The sequence below is a fragment of the Diabrotica undecimpunctata genome, chromosome 2 (assembly GCF_040954645.1).
Source record: "Diabrotica undecimpunctata isolate CICGRU chromosome 2, icDiaUnde3, whole genome shotgun sequence".
Lineage (NCBI taxonomy): Eukaryota > Metazoa > Arthropoda > Insecta > Coleoptera > Chrysomelidae > Diabrotica > Diabrotica undecimpunctata.
The window spans coordinates 111,036,465-111,063,517 of NC_092804.1; the positions used below are offsets into that span (position 1 = coordinate 111,036,465).

At 31.7% G+C, this 27,053-nt stretch overlaps 1 protein-coding gene across 1 annotated transcript in view; it reads right to left on the reverse strand.

Moving 5' to 3' along the window:
* LOC140434776 (gamma-soluble NSF attachment protein-like) overlaps positions 1-27,053 on the reverse strand; it is a 47,441-nt gene that overhangs the window by 18,335 nt on the left and 2,053 nt on the right. Inside the window, exons 3-7 of the mRNA XM_072523279.1 lie at positions 21,965-22,049; positions 19,128-19,353; positions 18,997-19,067; positions 9,209-9,363; positions 8,475-8,713 (exon numbers count right to left, since the gene is read on the reverse strand). Coding sequence (XP_072379380.1) covers positions 8,475-8,713; positions 9,209-9,363; positions 18,997-19,067; positions 19,128-19,353; positions 21,965-22,049 — 776 coding nt within the window. The remainder of the gene's footprint in view (positions 1-8,474; positions 8,714-9,208; positions 9,364-18,996; positions 19,068-19,127; positions 19,354-21,964; positions 22,050-27,053) is intronic.

The window sequence follows — 27,053 nt, forward strand, 5'->3', positions numbered from 1 at the left end:
AATGTAAAAAAACATGATTTGCATACGTTTAGGCGGTGCTGCTGAAGCCAATATCCACTAACCCATACACAATAACTGGAGTGTTCATGTTCAAATATATTCCCCCAATCTGACTTTCCTAATACAGCATTTCTTAAATGTGGCGGTATTTGTTTAGAACAAGCAATGAATTCTATTCCTTTATATGAAGGAATAGGATCATTTTTAGCACTGTTTATCATCGCTTCCCATTTATATGAAGGAAATTTTTTTTAAATTATTTTTGTTAATTTCCACGGCAAGGGGGACTGCTCGATGAAATTTGATGCTGATACTATTGTTTCGCAAATTTTTTTGATTGACAACTCGGTCAATGATGGAGCACTCATCTATAACAAAAAAAAAATCTATTCTAAAATACTGTAATGTCCCCATGGTAGCGTTCTAAAACTATTTGAAATTAAATATCTTTTATCGTCATAAGGACTTAGCGCAATTTTTGTTTGTTCTATACTATAAACGTTATGGCTATATGACCGAATGGAACGTTGAGTAGCAATTTGTTCCTTAAAATGATTTAAACAGTTTACATAATCATTGAATTTTATCACATTTTTTACTATATTATGTTTAGTTCCTTTTGCTTTTTTAGTAACTCGGCCTGATTGAACTTTAAAAGTATACATTTTTGAACGTAATCCCACAAACTTTGTCATAATTTCCCCTTTATTTTCATCTTTCATTACTCCCAAAACTTTTTTATTTACGCGAGGAATATTATAAATATTATCTGCAGCGTAATCAGATGTATCAAATTTTGATATATCTGATTTTATTACTTCCTCATATGCATCATCACAGTATAGTTCATAAATAAAACTATCAGTATCCATATACATTAAATTACATTTATCAGCGCCCAATTTTGGGAGCATATAGTCGTAATGAAATTGGTACATACATAACTTTGATATATCTAAAACAGTCATGCCAATGTATAAAGGTTTATTAAAAACTAGATCTGATTTAATCAGTTCTATAGCTACTAAATTTTCATTAAATATTTTTCTGCTGTGAAACCGTACACTAGAAATTAAATTTTTAGCACCATACCGTCCGTTCCATGATCTGACTAATTTTACTATTCGATGTTTCCGGATGTTCTCCATAGTCTTACCAAATATGCTATTATTGGCCAACTTATACAGGTTTTTTTCAAAATCGTTCGTAGCTGTAGCTCGTAGTTGTGTATTTAATTCGATGTAGGGCCGCAGCCAGGCAGACTGTTTAAATTTTAAAATTTTGTGAATCTTTTTTAAAACTAATCCATTAGCCAACATTTGTTTTAAATTTCTATAATGAACGATATATTCTTTTTTATTATAAAGTGTTGTCATTAGTTTCGAATGATTTGAACCCGCAGCTTTACGGTGTTCAGCAGCGAATGGAAAATCTGAGTGCAGATCATGTAATTTGCGAGGATATTCCAAGTCAACTTGTAACATGTACCCTACGGGAGAGTCATCTGGTACAGACATAACATCAAAGTCTTTGTCATCCATCTATTCGAACCCTTCATAGGACAATGGCTCTCCCATTGCCCACCCATATAAATTATTGACGTCAAAATACATTAAGTACTTTGAGGGCTTTGCAGGATCATATTTAGGCATGTACTTATTATTAGCTTTTGACATTCTACCGCTACATACTGAAATTCCTCCACGAATTGCTTTCTCAATAAACATTATCATGTCAACGTCACGCAATAACTCTAGTTTACACCTTACGTATTTCAACATACAATCCCAAGAATAACCTGGCATTGTGTAGTACCACGCTGGATCTAAACCATAAGTTATTATGCAATTTTTTCGAAAATTTTCAAAAACATCTGCCAACAGCAAAATATCGGTCTTTAAGTACAAATCTGAATATTGACCTAAATTAGCAATGCTAAATGCATCCCAAACTGTTTTAGCATGAGCATACTGTTCATCTGCAAGACCCTTATCGTTTAGTTTATTATAAAATGCCTATATCGGAGGTAAATCGGTAATGTTTAATTTTTCCCAACAATCAATAAAATCATAACAAAAAACCCCTTTTTTAGTTATTAATTTAAATTTTTCGTCACTTAAATTGCCAAATTCTCGTTTGCAAATTATAAAGCTATTTTTATCTAATGTTGATGCTAACTCATCTAAAGAGGTCCCTAAAAATCTTAATGAATCAATAAATCGAAATTTTATGTTAGTAACTGCATCGTTAAGTGTAAATGAAATGTATTTTTCTTTATTGATTGGTAGTAGACTAATATCTCCTTTTTTACTTAATTCTGAAATTATAAAATGGCTATCATAGCCACTCAGATTGTGAAAAATCAGGGGGACGACAAAGATTTTTTTAAAATTTAAATTACATGCCTGGTGGGCGAAATTTCTGAACGCTCCTGTAAAATGATCGTGATCTCTGACAACTATATCTGTAGGAGAAAAACATTTTTCGCATATGTGACACACTGTAGCCCCACAAGTACTTGGTTTTTCCTCCATTGGTATAATTGTCTTCATTTTTGAATAAATACTTTGAGCTAAATTTGGCATTTCACTAGCAAACCAATCCATGCAGTCAATGCCTCTATAGCTCTTATAAAAAGACAACTTTTCATCATAACTACATTTTACATAGTATCCAGCACTATACGGAATATGTTTTTGATATTTTTTAGTAGAAATAGATGTTTGGTGATCTGTAACTTTTTCTAGCATGCACTCAAAATCTGCATATATAACAAATGGCGTTGTTTGTTTATAAGTATAATTTTTAAAACTAACAGCTTCATATTTAGGAAATGACATTTTACAATTATTAATATCTGCACACATTTTTTTATGTTCAGACAATTTCCCTTCAGTTGAAAAATAATTTAAGCATCTATTACAAAGAAATAATTTGGTCTTTCTTTTATTTACTTGTCTAGAAATTAATCTAGACAAGTTCGTAATGTGGCAGTAGTGGTACTTAATTTCAGAATTATCATTATCTACTGGAGGTGCTTCATAATCGTTTAATTTAGGAAAATACTGATTTTGAATTAAAAGAAGATTTACGTGTTTGGCAACTACTGTTTTAGTTAATCTTGCTGGATATACTGCGAAAAATGACTTTTCATTATTTTCTATCAATTCTAAAGCATATACATTGACGGAAACATTATTTAATTTTTCAAATTTTGAAATTTGATGTAACGGCATTGGTGCCTCTAAGTCTTCTGTTTTTAATACTGTACTGTACCATGGATATGAGGATGTACGTTCTTTATTTAGTTTAGCCGGATAAAGGGCACTAACTATTGCCCAATAAAAACATGCCTGATCTGAATTTTTTACATTAATACAAGCACGCTTTTTTTGAATAGACTCTGGGAGTTTAATATAAGATGAACCATTTCCAATTTCATATCGATTAATATTTACTTCTAAAGATACAATTTTATTTAATGCAAAACCCGAGTCCTTTTCCTGAAATTCCGATAACTTATTATTTATTTTATCTTTAACATTCTCAAAAAACCATCGCTCTGTATCAGTAGATATGTCTAATATAGCATTTTTTGTATTAAAATAATTAAAAGTTAAAATTTCCTCCTCCCCAGATTTTTTAATAAATTCTCCGCAAAAACAAACATTAACTTTAACAACTTTATCTGCTTTTAAAATTTTTCTGATTTTATTTTTAAAAATAATATAACAATCATTTAGGAAATATGCTAGGTCCTTATGATATAAATTAATTATAACTCCAGTTTTAATTCGACTATTGAACGCGGAAACAACATTTTCCCATTTAACTCTTGTTTTTAGTTTATTGTCTAGTCCCATACCTACATGTCTATTTAAAATACTTTGTTTAAAATGTTTAAAATGTCCGACATGCGTTTGCAGTTTTCTAATTGTACCTATAGGCAAATTGCGTTTTTTTATTACTTTATTGCAAGTTTTAATTTGTTTCGTTATGCGTTTCAACCAAACTTCTTCGTCTTTAGCTGTAAATTTATCAAAAACTATCTTTCTGACTCTTTTGATGAATAACAATAAATTTTCACATTGTTTAACAATATCCATAATGCTTACCTCTCTCTCTTTTTCTTTTGACGCTCTAGATTATTTTGAAACTTGACATAGGCTGGTATTTTCCTCCCAACTCCACCTGGCCCTGATATACTAATGAGTATTTTCCAGAACCAAACTCGGGCACTGCTGGTAGGTATACTTCTGTTACCCGTTCCGGCAAAAACACCACCTCGTCGCCTATGTCGAGTAGTACAGATGTACCAAATTTGGTTTTGACAAGTTTTGCCTCCTTTATCGGTTGCGGGATGTCTATCGGCAAGTCTTTTAATTTTCGTATCGGTTTTCTGGCTGCAACGACAGACGCTGAATTAATCTTAGTTAAATCCATCTGAAATAAAAGAATAATATACTAGCAAAGCAGAAACGTTGCAAAATCATAAGAGAAAAATGAACAGTAAAACAAACATAATTGGCAATTATTTAATGCAACTACAGATGCTGAATTGATTTTTACATAGAATACAAAAAACATAAAAGTAAAAAGACAAAATGCTAATCTGAAATAAAAGATTTATAACATGAAAAGAGGAAAAATGAACAGTAAAACAAACATAATTGACAATTATTTAATGCAACTACAGATGCTGAATTGATTTTTATATAGAATACAAAAACATAAAAGTAAAAAGACAAAATGCCGACGTCTTTTTTTGTGGACAGTTATTGCAACTACAGATGCTGAATTTTTATCAAATCTCGGAATGTTATAAACAGCAGAGCAAACAACATCTAATTCAAAAAAAGAATAAATCTTGATTTTGGCACAGAATAATTACGAAAAACATAAAAAGTAAAAAAAGACAAAATGCTGCGTCTTTTTTGTAGACAATTATTGCAACTATAGATGCCGAATTTTTTATTAAATCTCGAAATGTTATAAACAGCAAAGCAAACAACATTTAATTCAAAAAGAATAAATCTTGATTTTGGCACAGAATAATTACGAAAAACATAAAAAGTAAAAAAGACAAAATGCTATCGTCTTAAAAATCTTAAAAAAATTTGGTATAGAATAATTACGAAAAACATAAAAAGTAAAAAAAGACAAAATGCTGCGTCTTTTTTGTAGACAATTATTGCAACTATAGATGCCGAATTTTTTATTAAATCTCGAAATGTTATAAACAGCAAAGCAAACAACATTTAATTCAAAAAGAATAAATCTTGATTTTGGCACAGAATAATTACGAAAAACATAAAAAGTAAAAAAGACAAAATGCTATCGTCTTAAAAATCTTAAAAAAATTTGGTATAGAATAATTACGAAAAACATAAAAAGTAAAAAAAGACAAAATGCTGTCGTCTTTTTTGTAGACAGTTATTGCAACTACAGATGATGAATTTTTATCTCGGAATGTTATAAACATCAAACAACATCTAGTTAAAAAAGAAAAAGTGAAAAACTTTAAAATGCTAGCGCCTTTTTTGTAGACAGTTATTTACTGTAACTACAGAACAGAAAATAAAAAGTAAAACAGAAATTATTTAACATTCAAAATGCTTGCATGAGGTCACAATTATTTAATTTAAAAAAATCTCAAACTTACCTTGCAATCTAGTTACACTAACACACACTGTCAGAATAAAATTGATACTGAAGGTTGAAATGATTTCGCTTCAATTTAAAGCTGCTGTACTCTCCACTTTGTTGGTTGAAAAATACCAGCATTCCCCGTGCACGTGATAAGAAAGGCAGTTCAATAACAACATGTGAGTATAATAACAAATTAACGACCAATTAAAGCAGTATTTGAGATAAGAATGTCGGTCGCTTGACCTTATGCGGTATAATAAAAAATAACGACCAATAAAAGTAGTGTTTATTAGCAATTAAATTTCTGCTATCATTTATTTTGCGTCGTTATTCTCAACATTTAATTATTTCTTAATAATTTACGCAAATAACTTTGAGATTAACGACCAATTAAAGTAGTGTTTGAGATAAGAATGTCGGTCGCTTGACCTTATGCGGTATAATAAAAAATAACGACCAATAAAAAGTAGTGTTTATTAGCAATTAAATTTCTGATATCATTTATTTTGCGTCGTTATTTTCAACGTTTAATTATTTCTTAATAATTTACGTAAATAACTTTGAGATTAGATTCCCAGCACGCGGTATGTAAATGTTCTGCTAACATTTATTTTTCAGCGTTATTTTCAACGTTTTTACTTTAAATATTTCTTAATAATTTGTATAAAATACCTTAATTAAACATTTTGAGGATTAGTATAAACCAAGATGCTTGTCTGTTTACATGTCTTATTGTTGCTCTCTGTAACTGTGTGTGCAGAAAATAGCACTCTGGAGTATGCTAGTTCTTTTCTAATGCGTTTCGGATATCTAAATGCGTCAAGTAATGCTATTTCTAGTGTAGATGTGGCCTTAGTTGAATTTCAAGAAAGATACAATCTTCCGGTGACCGGAACATTAAATAATGACACAATGAATTTGATCAATAAGCCTCGATGTTCTGTTGGCGACAATACCTATGCAATTCATTCGAAGTGGAATAAAACGAAATTAAGTTGGTATTTTCCTCAAGCTATTAGTAATCCTAGTTATATAAATCTTGCTGCAGAAGCTTTCGCTAGATGGGAAAAAATATCTAATTTAAAGTTTAAACGAGTAATAATACCTTCTTCAAAGCCGGATATTACTATAACTGTGGTGCCAAATAATCATAATTTTCGAGCAAGTTGTCAAGGAACCTCTAAATGTTATTTACTTTCGATGGTCCTGGAAAAGTATTGGCCCACGCATACTATCCCAGCGCAAACGGTGAGTGTACCGAAATTCATCTTGATGCTAATGAACGGTGGTATGTAGGAAATGGTAGAGCTCCTGATGGTGAAGTCAATTTTTTGGCTGTCCTAATGCATGAAATTGGTCATTCCCTCGGACTGGAACATAGTAATAGTGATTCGTCTATTATGTATGCTTGGTATCAACAAGATGTGCCAAGTTTTGGTGATGATGATAAAAAGGCAATGAGCATACTATATGGACAAACAGAACAACATTCGATACCAACAACAACACCAGTCACGCAAGCGCAAACAATTTCGCAAACCAGGAGCTATGTACCGAATACACCTGAACTAAAAAACGGGGCCTATTTGCCGAAAACACCTGCAATAAAAAACATACGTCTAATTCAGTATCCCGATTTTATGTTTCTAGCCACATCTCCACAGTTTCCAAATTATCGAATGTACGTTGGGTCTGACAAATATTTATGGAAGTTTGATTTAAATGAAATGCGTCTTCCAAAACATCCAGAATTAATTACCGATTATCTCCCTAAGGAGTTGAGGTCTACGCAAGTTTCACATGTTTTTCAGAATTCCGAGGGACACTTAATAACTGTAAGCAATAATAGGTATTACGCTGCATCTTTCCCCAATTTAAAACTTCAAAAAAGTTTTACTTTTCCTTCTATACCTGCGAGAACCAAAATAAATGCCTTATTTGAAACAAACAGCGGTCAAACATATTTATTGTACAATGATAATTCATTCACTGAATTTAATGAAGCTGGAGATGTCTTAAACCGTGGTCCAATAAATTATCTGTTCCCCGGAATACCTGATAAAATAACATCAGCATTCAGGTACACGGATGGGTTTATTTACTTTTTTCAAAACAATACCTATTATAAGTACAGCGAATACATACATAAAGTTGTAGCAGCAGGAACGTTCAGTTGGGAACTTTTTGGGATACCCTGCCCTGAAGACGGTCTATTAAAACAATTAAAAACTTTGTTAAACAAAATTGTAATTATATACGAATAAAGAATGCTGTGTTCTTTCTTAGTGATAGTTCTTTTAATAAAAAAATTATATTGTTTATCTTGTTTTATTTAAATTCCAAAATTCAAATGGTCTGCCGCGCCCTTCATATCTACGAGATCCCGATGCAACGCGTGAAAAATTAAGGTACCGACCGCACATCTGGTTCGCGCACCGTACGACCCACCTAAAAATAGGATCGCGCACCGCGCTCGGACGTCGCCAGTACGTCACGAAATGCGACGTCTCTCTCTAACACATTGCTTTCCCTATGCTGATAGTCATGGCCGTCACGAACTGCGACGTCTCTCTCTAACACATTGTTTTCCCTATGCTGATAGTCATGGCCGTGTTGTTCATCTACTTAGAAATAAGCTCACATGATTACATAATATTAGAAACTGTGCAGGATTAAGGTTCGAAGAGTTAACCAGACCAACTGAATACAGAGACAGGTTTGCTGAGAATACCTAGAGACGATGCCAGCAGCATAAGATATAAATCAAATAAAATATAAGTAACGGTATTCTGTTAAGATTATAAAAAAAGTTCAAATTTACTTACATCTCCTTGTGCTTTGGATACGACATCAATTGGTGCCGAAGGGTTTTCTTGAACGGCGCGAGTTTGAGGGAGCGAACTTTCTGGCAACTTCATATCCCTGGCAAGTATCGCGTATTCTACATCCATGTGTTTGATAAACGGGCTGTTTAAGGCTCTCTTAGCGGCTTCTGGATCTTCTTCGTCATAAGCTTGTAGCAAAGATTCCAAAGTTTGCAATTCTGGAGCTTCGCAGTAGTTACCTTGAAAAGTAAAATATTATTAAATCGCATTATACAATTTATATGGAAATTATATTATGAAAATGTAAAACACGCCAAAGCTTGAACCTGAATTTTAATCTCTTGAATTGAATCTCTTGAACTGAATCAATGGTCTACTAAACTCATTTCAGTATCTAACTTTCATCTATTTTCTGTAAATGTCCAGTATGTGGTTAACACATTTTGCTATTTTAGCTAGATTATTTCTATCTTACAGAATTTAGTAATTTTACCATCATCGGTACATATTATATTTCCGATACTTATATTTCTTGATTTTTTATAGTATTGTGTATAGAAGTATTGTGAAAATTTTATATTTGAAATTATCTTAATGAAACACTATCATGCAATTATATCTTTACGGTAATAGTAAGCACGTGGCTGTTCCATAGTAGAGGAATAATCTAGTGGAATCTTACCTCTATAATGAGTAATTGCTTTGTATCGGAAGATACTTTTAATTAAACTTACCCCATTCTTTAAATGCCTTTTCTGCGGCAACCACGTCACCCCTAGCTAACTGAACTAATACTAATGCAACTGTTAGTCTACCAGTCGCTTGATATGACTCATTCTGCTGGTGTAATCCTAACTCCCTTCTGATAGCATCAGCTGCCAAGTCATAGCTAAAACAACAATACACAGAGCGTGAAACAAAATTAAGGCCTAAAAAGAGGTAAAAAAGAAATAAAATAACCTTCAGTGTAAAAAGCCATCGTGAGTCACGGTTTTTTAATAAGAATGAAAGTAAACTTTATGCTTTTAGTATATCTAGGTAAAAAATAGAATTTAAAACTTAAACCACATAATATAAAAATTTTATTTAAAAAATCCTTTATAAAAGGTATAATATAAAAGAACCCTTTTGGGCTACATCACAGAACGTTTTCGGAATGACTACATCAGTGCTTTTTCTAGGTTTACATGAGTAAAGCCACTAAATATATGGGTAAAAACCCTTTAATACAACTAAATCAATTTGAGATTATATGTTTGCTGATAATACTCTAAGATGTTTAAGTTTTAGACGGAATTTACTTCATGGCAAAGTAAGACTCCAACTGTGGGGTTACTGGCCCTGAGACAAAGTGTCTACAAGGACTTCGATAGCGAGCTATATAATTTTTTAAATTATATATGAATGCTTATTCCGTTTTTGGTAAAAAATAGTTTGATATTATCTACTCAAGTGGATTGCAACCTTCGCCAAGGTTGCAATCCACTTGAGTAGATAGTAGGTGCAAGTCGCCATAGTCTTCATCATCCGAAAATTCACTTTCACTGTCATGTGTATACTCTTCTAAGTTTATAATTAGGACCGAAACTCTATCCATAATATTATGTTCTCTTTCTTTATATTCAATTTCTATTTTTTTGACATTAGCGCAAATGTTTTTCCAATTTTCTAAAGTAACTTCACCAATTTTTTTCGGTTAATTTCCATACATCAACTAATTTAAAAGTTACAGGAAGCAACTTCGTTTTTTGCCCATATATTTTCAATGAGATTTAGCTCCGAATGATAAGGTGGTAGACGCAACGTTGATATATCATGTTTCGCTAGAATTTTATCAATTAAATATGTTTTACAAAGTGACTTGGGCATTTTTATAATTTTAAATAATTCGGCCTTAGTTGCTTTTGCAAGATGAAAAATATTTCGTTCAGCAAGCCACTTAAACAATACATCTTTCTTCCAGGAAAAATTTGGAATGAGTTATAGTACATTATAATATTGTCTATTACCAATATGCTTTATTTCGAAGCATTAGGAATTAATTTTTCATTTAAACATTTTATAAAATTGTTACTATTCATTTCGTCGTAATAGTCTCCGCTTTTTGTCCCCGATTTAAAAATGGTGAGTACCCAGGTACGAATCCTACTTCACCACCAGCATAAACAATAATAAGCCTCTGACCTTTAGCTAAAGGTGATTTTAAACATTTATTTTGATCACCCACCCATGCTATTGGTACGGTATGTGAACCATGAATATATGTTTCATCACAAAATATAATTGGCCGTCCCTAGTCTTTGTAGTTTTAAAGTTTTCTTAATATTCAAGTTGTTACCCTCTACGCATATTCTTATTTATTATTAAGTATTTCTCATTATTTTATTTTATATTTAATTAACGTGTGTGTATGTCTTATATACGTAAAATAATACGGCTCTATACGCAATTCCCCTATGAGACTTACGGGAAGCGAAGCTACCAGACAACACGTACCTCAGTCTTGTATAGATCAGCGCGATAAACACTTGTTTTTTTTGTGTAAACTTAACTACGCAACTTTAAGAAAATTCTGCCCCCCTGAGTTCCCCCAGTACACTGTGGAAGAAGCAGAAGTGTTAGTTCAACATCACAGGTACCAGGTACCGTAATTTGATTGAATACACACACACTATTGATATTAATTGATAAATTTGACATATAACTTATTTTCGTATAAAAATAATACATCACCTAAATAAATATTTTGAACGAGTGTCTCTTATAGAATTTACATTTGTACACAGGTACATTTTAACAAGTCTTTTTGATTTTATATCATACTAGTGATTTTGCCCGTCGCCATGCAAATGGAATCCAACCAACTGCCATTTAGTAACCCCACTCAATTTTGTCTGATTCTCTCCAATTTTTTCTTAATCCCTCTAATTTTTCTAGTAAACCCACTCACACAAGCAAGTTCGTTGAACTTTGTATGTAGCATGCGTGAAATGCAGATCATATGCAAGAATAAAACAAACATGTAAAATAAAAATTACTTCAAATCATTGATTTATTCATTCGTAACAATTCATTTTAATTTCGGAATAATTATGTAATTAATTTTGCATACAATTACACATTTAAAAACAGACAGAGTTATGTCTACACAAAAAGAAGAAGAATCTTACGAAACATTTTTAAAAGCTAAATTTTTAGTGAAAACTCTATCGGTTCGTTGGATTAATTTTCCTTGCGATGGTGTATCCACAACTTTGACGCTTACGTTTGTCTCTTTTTTCTCACTCTTGGAGAAAACAGAACTAACATAATGCTTTAAATTATTTTGCAAAATAAATATTAGCTTTAAATTAGAGCAACCAAGATTTTTGTCAATTTTGCGAAAAAAATAATAAATATTCGTATTAATAATTATATGTAATTAATATGTATTAATCTATGTAACTAATACTGTTAGTATTTTTAATTGAACCTATCATTTCAAGAACAAAATATGAATTAAATGTTAGATGTGAGTAGTTTAGATTTTCTTTCCTAGATGACGCTAGGTTTTAAATCTAAAATAATGTCAAGCTTTAAATTATTTTATAATAAATTCTACCTTTAAAATATTATTAAAATTAATTGTTAATTATATTAATATATAATCAATAAATTATTTTATAATAAATTCTACCTTTAAAATATCATTAAAATTAATTATTATTAATTATATTAATATATAATTAATACAGTATTATTTATTAAACGCATTGTTTCAAGAACAAAATATGATTAAAATATGGTAGTTCATATTTCTTTTCTAGATGGCGCCGTTAGTTTACTGGACTTACAGTGTGTCCTGTCATTATAGCCTTTTATATAGATAGATTTATCCATTAAAATTTTTCTGTTATCTACAGTTGTTCTCCATCTAAATCCTATTTTTTAACTACGTTTCTAAACGAGCCTATTTGGCCGTTAAAGTTTACCTCTTCTTCATTCCTTACTCCTGCAAGAATGCTTTCCATCGTAGGTCTTCTTTTGTGGATTGCAGTGTAAGAATAAATAATTCTTCGAATTATTTCCTCTTCGAACTCGTTTATGGATCCTTTGAAAGTTGAAGGCCTGTTAATAGTTTTTCGAGGTCAAGCGTTCTCCAGGAGATTTTGTATGTTTCTTAAACAATACGTTTCATCGTGTTGGCAGAAACATCTCAAGCTTGTGCTACTCTTTCCTTCAAATTCCTCATTAGGATAGTTAGGAATTCTTGTTACTGTTATTTTTTGATAAAATGATATACACTACAGTAGTCTCTCTCTATAACGATTCCCTATATAACGATAATTCCTCTATAACGATGAAAATAGTAAACGTTGGTTGGTTCATCATAAGAACAATGTATTAATTCTTTCTCTATACCGATATGGTTCTCTCTTTATAGCGATAACTTTTTAGCGTTCAATAGTTGATGACAAATGTGTTATTGTGTTTAAAGTTCAGACTACTTGAGTCACGAGTGGCAAGATCATTGTCCAGCGGTTATTTTGTTTTGCGCTTAAGGAATGCGGCCACCCATTCTACTCTTTCTTATCAGAGAATTAAGTGACTTACGTTTATTGTTCGGGCGGCGTATCTAACTGTTATCACACAGATGTTGTCATCTATTGACGACTTTTCATTTCCAGTTTGAGTTGTATCTTAGTGTGTCAACAATCAACATGTTTTCGAAAAAGCGTAAAGTGCTCTCGGTGGAGGAAAAGTAATCGATAACTCGAGCAATAGAAAAAGGTGAAAAGCAATCGGATGTCGTTCGCCGGACGGGGCTATCTCAGTCAACTGTACCTACGATATGGAAGGACAGAAAAAAGTGGCTTAAAGCGGAGATGGAGGGCGGTAGCAGGAAGAAGTTGTGGAAACCTCAGCACGAAGATTTAGATCGCGCTATGCTTCAGTGAACCATATTCCACTTTCTGGGCCTGTGGTCAGGACAAAAGCTGAATTTTTTGCAACTGAACTTGGAATTGAGAATTTCAAGGCATCTGAGGGTTGGCTGAGCAAGTGAAAGCTGCGGCACAAAAACGTAACGGATGATTGGCTAGAAAACGTGTGGCCTGGACTGAAGGTACGATATGACTGAAGATACGATGAGACTGGATTGTTTTTTAAAATGACACCAAACAGAACTTTAAAATTTAAATTGGAAAAGTGCATTGGTAGAAAGCTCTCTAAGGAACGCATTACAGTTTTAGTGACCGCTAACATGACAGGTTCGATGAAGTGAAAATTGTTAGTGATAAGGAAGTCGACAAACCTGCGTTGCTTTAGAAACATAAAAAAATCTGCCGGTGACCTATAAAGCAAACAAGAGTACGTGGATGACCTCGGAAATTTTTGAAGAAGCGATAGGAAAGTGGGATATCGAGCTTAAAGGGAAAAAATTCTTTTGCTTGTAGACAATTGTCCTGCTCATCCTGTATTGCGCGACCTTCAAAACATCGAACTCTCTTTTCGCCATCGCCAGCAAACACGCCAGCAAACACAAGTGTCCTTTAGCCCATGGACCAAAGTGTCATCAAGAGTTTGAAAAGCCATTACAGGAGAAGACTTTGGATGGAAATGGTTGAGAATAATGGCGATCTTAAACTAAACATTCTTGACGCCATCCTAATGATTAGTAAATCCTGGGACGAGGTGACGAGCAATACAATAAAACATTCCTTCAAACACGCAGGATGGCTGGAAGATCAAGGATTGACTGATGATGAAGATGACCTGCCATTAGATGTTTGGGCCAGACAGTTTGAACTTACTATCACCTACGGACCGGAAGAGCTAACAGATTTTGAAGAAGTTGATGAAAATGTAGCTACAACATCTGGACTTTCTGACGAGGACATCCTGCAAGCAGTTTGTGTAGAAGAAGAAGAAAACAGTGACTCGGAAGTGGAAGCAGAGCCAGAACCAGCTCCGACCCCTCAGCAGGCATTGGATGCAGTAAAAGTACTGCATCGATTTTTCATCCACCAGGAAGACGATATGAGTGCTGTGGAAGATTCGATGAGTCTTCAGGACATGGTCAGGTCAGTTCTGTGGAAAGGGGAAAGAAGACAGACCAAGGTGACAGATTTTTTTGGTAAAGTAGGCTAAATATACTTTACAGTAGCATATTATTTTTTACAGTACACATGTTTTAATTGTACAGTCATTTTTTATACTGTATTGCTTATATTATTCGTTAATAAATCTATGTGGAATACAATGTTAATTCATTTATATTCGTTTTGATAATTTTTTTAAATTAAAATAGGTTATTTAGTACAGTACTATTAATATTACAGTACCGAATTTTGTCTCTCTCTGTATAACGATCTCTCCTTATAACGATGAAAATTTCCGGTCCCTTGCATATCGTTATAGAGAGAGAGGACTGTATATAATTTGTCGACCTTGGCTATACGAATAACTTTTCTGGAACTACTCATGTTTCCACGTATTTGCTATAACATCAAAAATTAGTGAACAAAAAGACATTCAGTCTTATAATTTTTTGATCAGATTTTAAATACCAATTAAAAACAACATTAAGAACTGCCAAACAATGGAATTTCCCGGCTGAAATTTTTAGGATGATTAGTACAACTTATTTCAGACGTAAACTTGCGTTCTGCGTCGATATAACTCTTAGCTCTTTAGTTAGAAAATCCATTACCTCTAAAGATGTCACCTCGTTCGTTCTTGGTTGTGAAGCTGTTAGGTTTTTTCGGTGTCCTCACGTGACGCTTTTTTGTCTTTTCTGTGTGGTAATATAATTTCGTAAGTATATGTATAGTAATGGTATAAGTACGTATATGTACGTAGTAAAAAGAGGTCACTGCCACAACTTGGTCCTCTGCATGCTGCCACGTGTCTTGAATTCGAAACGCCGGAGATTGGAATTTTTGTTAAAACAAAAATATTATCATCTTCGTCGAATATTTGTAAAAACATAAGCTGTTTATGTTTGACGATGTGATATGCAGATGTCATCGTAATAATTCATTACAAAAGTGAGCAAAATATACATACTCAGACTGAATACAGAAAAGACAAAGTATATGGTTACAAGTAAGTCAGCCACACAACACACAATACCTGATGTACATTGAATGAAGTCTATGATCACTGACAATAATATGAAGAATTCACTGTGCAACAAAGATCTAAGCTTACAATTTGGGAAACGCCTAATCTTATGTTGTTGGTTCTGTTTTATTGTACAATGTTGATGCGTTACATGCCTTGGAGAGGCTACTACATACATTCGAACAAAATCTCATGCACCGATCGAATTACCGGCACAGAAGTCCTTAGTCAAATGAATAATAAGCCTGAATATCTTGGGCTGAAAGTTTGAATATCTTGGGTATATTATAAAGAACGAAGAAAAGAATAGGTTGCTTTAAGTTATTATTCCAGGAAAAATTGAAGGTAGAAGAATTCCCGGAAGAAGAATATTTTGTTAACTTGCGCAAGTACTTTGGAACACCGCTAACTGAATCATTTCGCAATTCAATGAACAGAGTCTTTATTACATTGATAAATGGGGATTATTATCCGAAATTTCAAGCTCACCCACAAAAATACATACTCCTACCTCGTATGGAGGCCCCTCTGAGAAATAACAGATGACTATTAAAAAATGTCTGCTCCCATTGTTTAATAATATACAGGGTGAGTTGTAAATTTTGTCTGAAATTTCCATTTATCATAACTTTTGAACGGTAAGTTCGATGTGTCTCATATTTTGGTCAAACATTACACTACTACCCACCTAATCAACTGGCTTATTCAAACTAGAAAAAAAATCAGGTTCGTCTTTAAAAAATTGCTATGCTTATAAGAAAAATTTCCCCCCTCTACGGTTTTTGAAAACTCTTAAAATGCCATATTTACTCTTTTCCCCACACGATTACTTAATTTTTATTTAAAATAATTAAATTTGACTACGAATTAAAAGTTTAGCAAAATTAACCATACATGTAAAAAAAATGTAACTTTTCTTGCAAAAATTAATTTTTTTGAACAAACATTTAATCTAACATTTAGCAAACAAGCCGGACCTGTTTTTTATAGTTTGATTTATTCAAACTGGAAAAAATCAGGTCCGGTTTTGAAAAATTAGTTCGTTTTGTTCGGAGAAAAAATTTCAGCCGGCATACGGTTTTTGAAAACTCTTATAAGAATTATAATTAAAAATATAGGCAAATACAATGGCATATTTACTTTTCCCCCACAAGATTACTTAATTTTTAATAAAAAAAAAATCAAATTTGACTATGAATTGGCAAACTGAACCACTGATTTAACAAATGTGTCTTTTCTTGAAAAATTAAATTTTTTTGAACAAACATTTAATTCAACATTTAACAAACAAATCTGGTCTAATTTTAAAAATTGGTTCGTCTTGTCCATAGAAAAATATTTCACCTTGTATACGGTTTTTGGAAATTCTTAAGACTTTTATAAATTATATCATAAATTATGCAAATACAATGGCATTTTTACTTTTTTCTCCAAAGGATTCCTTAATTTTTAATAATAAAAATCAAATTTTACTATCAATTAAAAATTCGTAAAACTGAGAAATATAATTCTGAGACGTTAATAAAACGGCACTAACTTCAGTATTGTTCAAAACAACTTTCTACCTTCTGAAATTCTGGAAATTGGCAAAAGTGTTAAAAACACGAGCTGTAATATTATTAATACTTATAAATTAAATAGATGTTTAAACATTAAATTTTTGCAATAAAAGTCACATTTTTTAAATTCGTGTTTCAGTTTGCCAAACTTTTATAGTAAAATGTGATTTTTTTTTATTAAAAATTAAGTAATCTTGTCGAGAAAAAAATAAATATGCTATGGTATTATTTTATATGAACAAAACGAACTAATTTTTTAAAACCGGACCCGATTTTTTCCAGTTTGAATAAACCGAGACGGAAAGAACAACTCCGGTTTCCGGTTCGTTTGTTAAATGCTGAATTAAATGTTTGTTCAAAAAATTTTAATTTTTGCACGAAAAATTACATTTTTTTACATCTATGGTTCATTTTGCTAAACTTTTAATTCATAGCCAAATTTAATTTTTTTAAATTAAGTAATTGTGTGAGAAAAAATAAATATGGCACTTTAATTGCCTATTTGACTAATTTATAAAATTCTTATTAGAGTTTTCAAAAACCGTATAAGGGTGAAATTTTTTCTATGAGCAAAATTAACTAATTTTTTAAAGACGAACCTGATTTTTTTCTAGTTTGAATAAATCAGTTGATTAGGTGGTAGTAGTCTAACGTTTGACCAAAACATGGGACACATCGAAGTTTCGTTCAAAAGTTATGACGAATAGAAACTTACCCTGTATATTAATAAACAATAGGAGCAGACACTTTTTAATGGTGATTTGTTATTCCCATTAGGGAGCTCCATACGAGGTAGGAGTATGTATAATTCCTCATGACTCATCATGTTATTTTTAATTTAATCCGACATCTAAAAAGCACTGGGACAAAATGTGTATATGCCGAAGTTATATCTCAAAAATTATACAGCAGCTGTTGTACTGCCTTTTCAACATTTTGCTTAAATTTTTCTGTTAAAAAAATTGTACAAATAATATTTTTTATAGTTAAATCTGTCATGATTTTGTCTATGTCAACCTATACCTAATGCAGTGTGCATTAACATCATTAGGTTGTCAATTTATATGTGCAGGTAGTCACTTCATCAAACTAACACTGGCTATTAGTGAAGAATTAATTTACTGTCTACAATTTGATGGTCTTTTTATATAAAAAAATAAAATGCAACAATTCATTTATCCTTTTAATTTGCTAATTTACTAAAATTACCCAAAAAAGCTACTACAAATCTTGGTTTATATTAAAGCAATTACTATTTTAATAATGTATTTTGAAAACGATTTCCAAAGTGAAAATTGAAACGTCAATAAACTTATTTTAAACTTCATCATTTTGGCTTCACAACCCTGTGTGGGTCCTAGCCTCCCCAAGAATTTTTTTCCAGTCGTCCCTATCCACCGCCTTCCTCCGCCAAGCACGTATTTCCATATTTATCATATCTTGATCTATGTTATCTAGGAATCTTGTTCTGGGTCTTCCTCTTCTTCTTTGACCAATAGGTCTATCAAGGAGCGTTTTTCTAGCTGGTCGGTTTGCTCCATCCGCATTACATGGCCTACCCACCTCAGACGCCCTATCTTAATGTATTTTACGATATCTGGTTCCTGGTAAATTCTATAGAGTTCGAAGTTGTATCGTCTTCTCCAGACACCATTTTCATTTACCGCTCATTACCGCTATTATTTTAAACTTCAATTGTAGCTTATTCCCATTAAAATAGTAATTGCTTTAAGATGCCACAAGAAAATAGCTTCAGAACAATATTGGTTTATTGTTAAAAAATTTAAAAAATTTAATAAAATGAAATGTATTTAGACAAAAATATTTAGATCATATCTCGAATGTAATAGCATACTTACTCGTGTAGTTTTACATGTAGTCTTGCGATCTTACTTGCATATTCTGCTGCCTGTCTGGTACTATCTTGGATCTAAAATTTCCAAACATAAAAGTAAGATTTATTTTTTCTACGGTATTGCAGATAGCTCACCATAACAATTTCAGTGGCATGTTGATATAATTTAAGAGCATCAGCTGGAAGTTTCTGTTCTATAATTTTCGCAGCCTTATCTAAAGCTGACGCTGCAGATTCTGCATTCCCTTGGGTATGATACATATTCGCTGCTCTCTCGGCATATTGAGGGATTGCTCTTAGATCTCCCAATTCTTTACTCACCAAAACGCACTGATCAAGAGCTTTTGCAGCATAGAATAATCTATTTCGGTTGTTAAGAAAAATTGAAGCTAATATTGATTTATTAATTAATGCCAAAAACAATATATTTAGAAGCAAATGTAAATAAATGAAAGAATAACAAAATTAAGTATATAAAAAAATAGGACTGTTTCCATTTTGTTCTGTATTAATTTATCTTTTCATTGATTGAGTAGATATTCAGTTTTCTTACGTCTTCTAGATTGGACTCTTAATATCATTGAGTCATTACCCAACTTTCACATCATTGTAGCGAGTAAGTGTGGTCAACGTCATATAAAGTTTTATCATTTTATCGTTTCTTATCTTGTTCTTTAAAGTTGCTATATGCCGAAACCTGTAAATTTTGCTATCAATGTTTCTATCTTTTTCGAAACTTGTGTAACACCCTATACTCTAGCAAATAAAAAATTAAATTAGTCATCCAAAATCACGCGTCGTAATTGCTCGAAAATAGCCGAAATCACGTGTCAATCATGAACTCTAGGAAATTTTGAATTCGATCATTGGCAGATCACTTTACATTGTAACAACAGAATGTTATATTTGTTTATAATAATGAAAATAATACATTAGATCCAGTTTATAAAATAAATAATAAGTCTTCATGAATTATATTGTTGCAATTACAATTCTCCCCGCAATTGATCCTACATATTCTTCATATTCTGCAGTAAAGAGAATGAAAGGCAATTATCAAGATTAGAAGTTTCTTTCTGAGAAAAATTTAATTCTCTTGAGTGTCAAAATAATTGAGTTAGTCTATTTAATAGCGGAATTAATCAATGTCATGACATTATGTCGAAATGTGTTTACTACATAGCAAAATAAAGACGCAACAGAGGAGTCAATAGCTGAATTAGCAGCTAAATCAACAATTACAGCAACTGCACAACGAAACAAATACTTTAATTTTACAAGCGTCAATAAAAAACTGAATATTCTGCTAAAGGAAGAACTGGAATACAAAATAAACGTGAAATTGCTTGGTATGGAACAGGAATGATAACACAGCCCAACAAAATGAAAAATATTTTTGGAGCCCTGATTTCAAAAATGTATTATTTTTTCATAGTGGTTTTTTTTTAATCGATTTTATAATTTAAACTTCGCTCGAAAAGATATACACAAAGGCACCTGGAAATCACCAGACGGACTTACAGTAAATGATAGGTCATGTTACTTAGGACTCAATACACCAATCGAATATAATAAACGTCCGCACCAGGAGAGGACCAATTGCTGATTCGGATCACTACCGGGTCGAAAGTAGGGTAAAGGTCGACATTTTAAACAAAGAAAAAAGGAAATAGGTTCAAAACATGAACGATACAATGTAAAAGGATTCAAAGATACGAACAAAAATAGAGAATATAATCAAAATATAAATATCAAACTAAAAAATGTGATATGTTTTTTAGGTACCTACCAGGTAGGTATAAATAATTTTGTATTCTTGATAAGAAGTTTAAATGGAGATAATAGAAATGGGTTGTTACTTGGACATTCTGATTAAATACTGAAGCCATTTTTAAGCAGTCCACTAAACAATCCATGAAGAAAATTTCTATAATGAAGTTCATATTAAAACCAGATATGTAACATAACTTTTTATGTATGGAAGAGAAGGTTTAGGTACTATTTCACCTAATGGAAGTGGCTGTAAAACTGACTCAACCGTTCTAACCTACAGCAACATTCTTCGAGTATAACCTAGCGACAGATCAAAATGATAACAATTTTGAAGATGAATTGCTAAATAAAGAAATTATTGAACTTTCTGAAGTTGAAAATGTTTAAGCTAACCCCTTATATAATAGTTTAGTGTTATGGAGAAACCTCAGAAGAACCATTAATATACATGTATTATTTTATATCAATTCATTATAACAAAAAAGATATTAAAAGATTAGTGTGATTTCTTTGACAATTAATTAAATCTTGGCGTGTTCCGAAATAAATTTTACGTGTATATTACAGATCAGTAACCGCAACATAATTTGACGTGAAAAGACGGGTACATTTTATTCTATGAATAAATGTATATCCTCCAGATACTTAACTATCTGTCAGATAGGACAATATTTATCTGGAGGTGAAAAGACCGGCCCTTTCATGAGAGAAGTTTATTATTTTAAAAATTTAATTTTTAATTCTTTTGAAAGGTTGTTGATCCTTAAAAAATTAGCTGCGAATTTGGTGATAGGAAAAAAATGTAATACAAAACTCAGTGTAGAGAGAGAACTTGTACAGAGATTATCTAGAGAATAAAAGAGAAAGATAAGCGGACCTGGTCCATCAGTCATTTCACATTATTGGCCTATAAACGCAGCAGCATCCAATACATCACAGTTATGATCATGGTCAAGGAGTCATGAAAAAATGTGTGAGAGGGAGAAAAAAATTTAAACGGTTGTTACCGTACAGTCATGGATACGTTAATTAATTTTACTGTGACAGATAATATCTGTGTATGCTTAAGCCTTAATTTTAAGTCATTCCTTTGTAAGTAGCTCTGTCAAAAATATGTGTAATATCGTAAATTTTTCATATTAAAATAAAATAAACCAAAGAAGTTTTTTACGAGAAAACTTTTTATTAAAAAAGGATACGCCCTATTTTGTTTGTGACATTCTACTGCTTTGAGTAAGCAGTCTCTGCATTGATCGAATGATTTGGCATTGCGAAAACAGGTTGCTGAAACAAAATATGGTAATTAAAATATGATTTTTTTGGTATACAGGTATACATACATATAAAAATTCTATTTTAAAATATTGATTACATATCACAAATCACTCTAAATGTACAGTACATATTATATACATATAAAAGCTGTTTCAAAGTATACCATCTTTGTTTTTTTTAAGCGACTTATTTGCTTACCACCAAAGTCTGGTTTTTATTTAAGGGTTTATTTATTAACCTTGTTGATAAGAAAATATATTGTTAAAAGAGAAGAACATCAAACCAGGACAATATACTTTGAGATAGATTTTTGTGGCGTTTTATTTTTGTAGTAACTGCCCCTAAAATCATTGGTAGTGCTGTACTATCTTTAGACTGTTTTTATTGCGTGTAAGTACACCTTATTTGTATTTATATTAAAGATTGGTAAGTTGTCAGGTAAACGGGTATATATAATACCCAAATTCCCAGATTTGTATATTAGTTTTGTTGTCGCGATGGCTGGAGACATTAAGTAATTAGTCTTTTACTCTTTGCAAATGAAGATCATCTTCGCTGCGACAAAGATCTGCGAAGAAGGACGAGTATTGCTGATGTTGTGGAACGCATAGCGGAACTAAAATGGAATTAGGCAGGCCATGTAGCGAGAATGCATGATTCACGATGGACGAGTAAAATTACACATTGGAGGCAAAGAGCAGACAAACGTAGTAGAGGAAGACCACCTACACTTGGTCTGACGACATCAGGCGTATCACGAAAAATTGGCAACAAAGAGCACAAAATCGCAAAGAATAGAGGAGTTTAAGGGAGGCCTATGTCCCGTAGTGGACGTGATAAATGAAGGCTGGATGATGATGATGATGATGATCGAAAACTCGCATTTTGCGGTAAGTTTATTATTGTTGTTTCTATTCGTTTGATCATAATTTAAAGAAACATCTTTTATATTTCTAGTGTTTCACAGGGCTGCATTTAAGGAGCCGCCCTCGTCATTATTTCATAAATTAAGTGTGTAAACATCTAGATATTTTACGACTAAAATGTGACTTAATTCTTTCATTATGAAATTAGATATTTTATTGAGTATATTACGTTGTATGATTTAGACATTTTGTGATTAAATTCGATTTTATTTCAATTATTAGGAAGTAACAATTTTTTTGAGAACATTAAGAGTAGGTATGTTATGTGTAAAAAGCTTTTTGGGTTCAAAAATTGTGGTCCCTATTCCTTATTTATCATTTTTAAAATTTGAAGTAACAATTCATTTACTTTTTGAATAATCTCTTAGCCTGCGTAGCGCAAGCGGTAGGATGCTTGACTCGCAAGCCGGTGGTCCGGGGTTCGAATCCCACCGCCGGCAAGAACATCTAGACATTTTAAAAATGTCTATAGGCCCCAGGTCGACTCAGCCTGAATAAAAATGAGTACCTTGGGTAAAACCAGGGGTAATAATAGACGGTTGAAGCGTAGCACTGGCCATGTTACCTTCCTTGTATACCGTAGGCCCTAGATATAGCAGACTACCCTGCTATACTCCCAAAGCCGCGACAGCGGTATAAAACGGGAGACTATTATATTATATAATCTCTTATTTTGGATTTGATCGAGGACCGCAGTTTATTTAGATATTAGATTATTGTTGTCAGTATATCCCCTTTATGAATAAATACACATTTTTATGTAGTTAATTACTTTTTTCGAATCTATTTTATTAAATATAATATATTTTGCATTATATAGATCAGTATGCCATTTCTTATAGTTTTGCTTGTGCAATGAATTGATATGTTTTATGACGAATTTGAGTCCTTTCTAAATCTCTGATTAATATTTATTGGTGCCCATCTTTGCAGTTTTCTTGGTTTTTTTTTTGTTCAAACTATTATCTATCTGCTAGTTATCTATTATCTGTCTATTATTCATATCCTTACCTATGATGTTAACGAGAATGAGCAATGAGCCTTTCGTAAAGATCCTGTGTACAGCTTATTACCACCTAACATCACTCTTTGTTCACATAGGCATAATTATCGTTATATTATGCAGAGTTCAAAATTTATTTGAAAAAATCAAGTCAAATCAAAAATTGCTTGACTGTCATTAAAAACACTTAAATTATCCAACAAAAACCAAAAAGTCTGTAAAAGACCCAATCAGACAACATATTTTGTCTTTTCCATCTCAAGAAAGCCACTATTCTTGAAACTCCAACAGAAAACAGTGCCTTTACAAAACAAAACATTACATTAACAAAATATTTGAGCTGTTTAAAATATTGTATCCAGAAGTTAAGGTGAAATTCCGCAAAGAAATAATCAAAGAAGATTTTAAATTGCGCTTTGGAGTTCCTTGCTCCTCTACTTGCAAAGTATGTGATAAAATTTTTATAAAACTAAGTGCTGCAGAGAACGAGGAAGAACGAAAGAAGATTCAAACTGAATCTGAGCTACATCACCGAAAGGCAGACAGTCCATATTCATCTTTGAAGACTGATGAAGAAGCAGTTAAGTTGAATTCTAATGTGATAAATTTATATGTAGATTTGCAACAAGTCATTTTTATACCTAACTTATCATATTCCAATGTTTATTATCAGCGTCAATAGACAAATTACAATTTTGCTATCCACAATATGAGAACCTCTGAAGCTACCATGAGTTGTTGGGATAAAATTGTAGCCAAGAGGGGCAGTGCTGAAATATCTTCTTGTATTTTAAGTTATGTTCTTGAGAATTTTAAGAAACTAGAGGTTGGAGCAGAACGAAAACTTACTATGGTCTATGATACTACAGTCTAAAGATACTATGAATATAGAAATATAGAATTTTGTTGACTTAACCTCAGTTGAGGGTCAAATTAAGACAGACAGCATTAAAATAACAGAAGCACGTTGGATACAGGTCACAACCAAGAACTGACTGTTCTGCGGATAAGACAAACACATAATATCCTGAAACCATAGCAGATATCACCTATACTAAAGAGACCAAGAGGTCAAGCTGTAGTCCGAAACACAGTTTAAAATCTTATTGAACCAGAAGGTTTTTCTGAAATGTATGGAGAACCTTTAACTATTTCTGATAAGAAAAAAGCAGACTTGCTGAAAATGGCTGAATGTTTAGAAGAACAATATAGATCGTTTTATCGTGAATTACCTGCACATGTAACATAATCTGATTTTGTTTATCTACTAAGTAAGTTTTAATGAGATTTTTACTTTTCAGTTTTTTGTATTTTCAATTAACTGTAATTTTGGAACATTTTAATAATGCTCCTATAGGTTAAAAAAGTTGCAAGGAATATAATTTATAAGTACAACCTATCAACAATTGTACAATCAAAGAATATAGACGCTTATAGAAGGATGTTTCACTGTTATTTTTGAGTGTAGGCAAAGGTTGATCGTACATTATGAAAAAGAACAGAATGACAGTGACAGGTGGATCTAGATTTTAGTACCACTAGGGAGCGGCCATGACAACGCTATTATTGCTTCTAAAATATGAAAGAGTGGGGCAACAAATGCAACTTTAGATATTTTTATATGTAGATGCCGCTTGGTCATAGAATAGGATTAAATTTTTGCGTTTTATAAAATTTTTAGAAAATAATAATATTTTTACTTTTAATAAATGAATCTTTTTAGAAAAAATATTATGATTCAAATTTTTAATTGAAATTTGTACAAATCTACAAATAATATAATTAAAACTCTCTTCTTATAAACTATAAATAAAATTAATTAAAAGTCAATCAGCGGGAGATACAGCTCAAAAAATTGTAAGGTGTTTCGATCAAAAAACAATTCCTGATCTTGTTAGTACACTAGAATTGCTTTTTAGCACATACACCAAAGAATTATTTTTTAAAATTTGAAAATTCGAAATTGTGAAGTATAATTTCGGATTTTTTAATTAAAAAATAAATAATAATAATAATAATAATAATCTTTATTAATAGCACATGGCTAGAAAAATATACATATAAATACATCAATTTATACCCTTAAAATTAAATCACAATGCTTTGCTTAACATATATCTTACATAAATTTTTAAATTGAGCTAAGTTTCCAGAAGCCTTAATGTTTTCCGGTAATTCATTGTATTGCTTTAATCCCCTATAAAAAAGATTGTTCTGACCAAAATTAGTGTTGATCCTATTCAGATAAAAGTTATTTCTAGAACGTGTGTTGTGTTCATGTACATCTCGAACAAAGGTACAATTATTACACAAATGCACAGGTATCAGACCATTTAACATTTTATAAACAAAAATCATACTATTACATACAATTGTCTGTCTTACACTTAAAACATTTGCCATTGTTAGCATGTCAGTTCTACTAGTGTATACACTACATCCTAATATTATCCTTAAGGCTTTATTTTGTTTTTTCTGCAGTACATTCATTTGAGAAGCATTCATTAAAAACAGCAATGTAGAACAAAAATAGAGATGGGGAGCAATAATCGATTTATATATGGTCAACCTAGACCAGCAACTTAAATTTTTTGACATTCTTCCCAATGCATAGATTTTTTTTGCTATTTTGTTTGTAAAAACTTAAAATGTTCAACAAAACTTAAATTTTCATCTATAATACATCCCAAATACTTATACTGAACCACTCTCTCCAAAGCAATATTATTAATTTTTACATCTTTTATTATGTTATTTAATTTAAAATTTTTATTCTTTATAAGCATCATTTTTGTTTTATTTACATTAAGACTTAAGGAATTATTATCGAGCCATTTTAATATATTACATATCTCTTCATTTATTATATCGATTATTTCATCTACCTTATCCCCTATTGCATATATCACAGTATCATCGGCAAACAACTGTACCTTACACTTTTTAACAACATCAACAATATCATTTATATACAGTATGAAAAGAGTAGGACCTAACACAGTTCCCTGTGGCACACCATACAGAGATGTCTGAGCCGATGAAATGGCACCATATTTTGTCACTTGTGTTCTATCAGTCAAATAT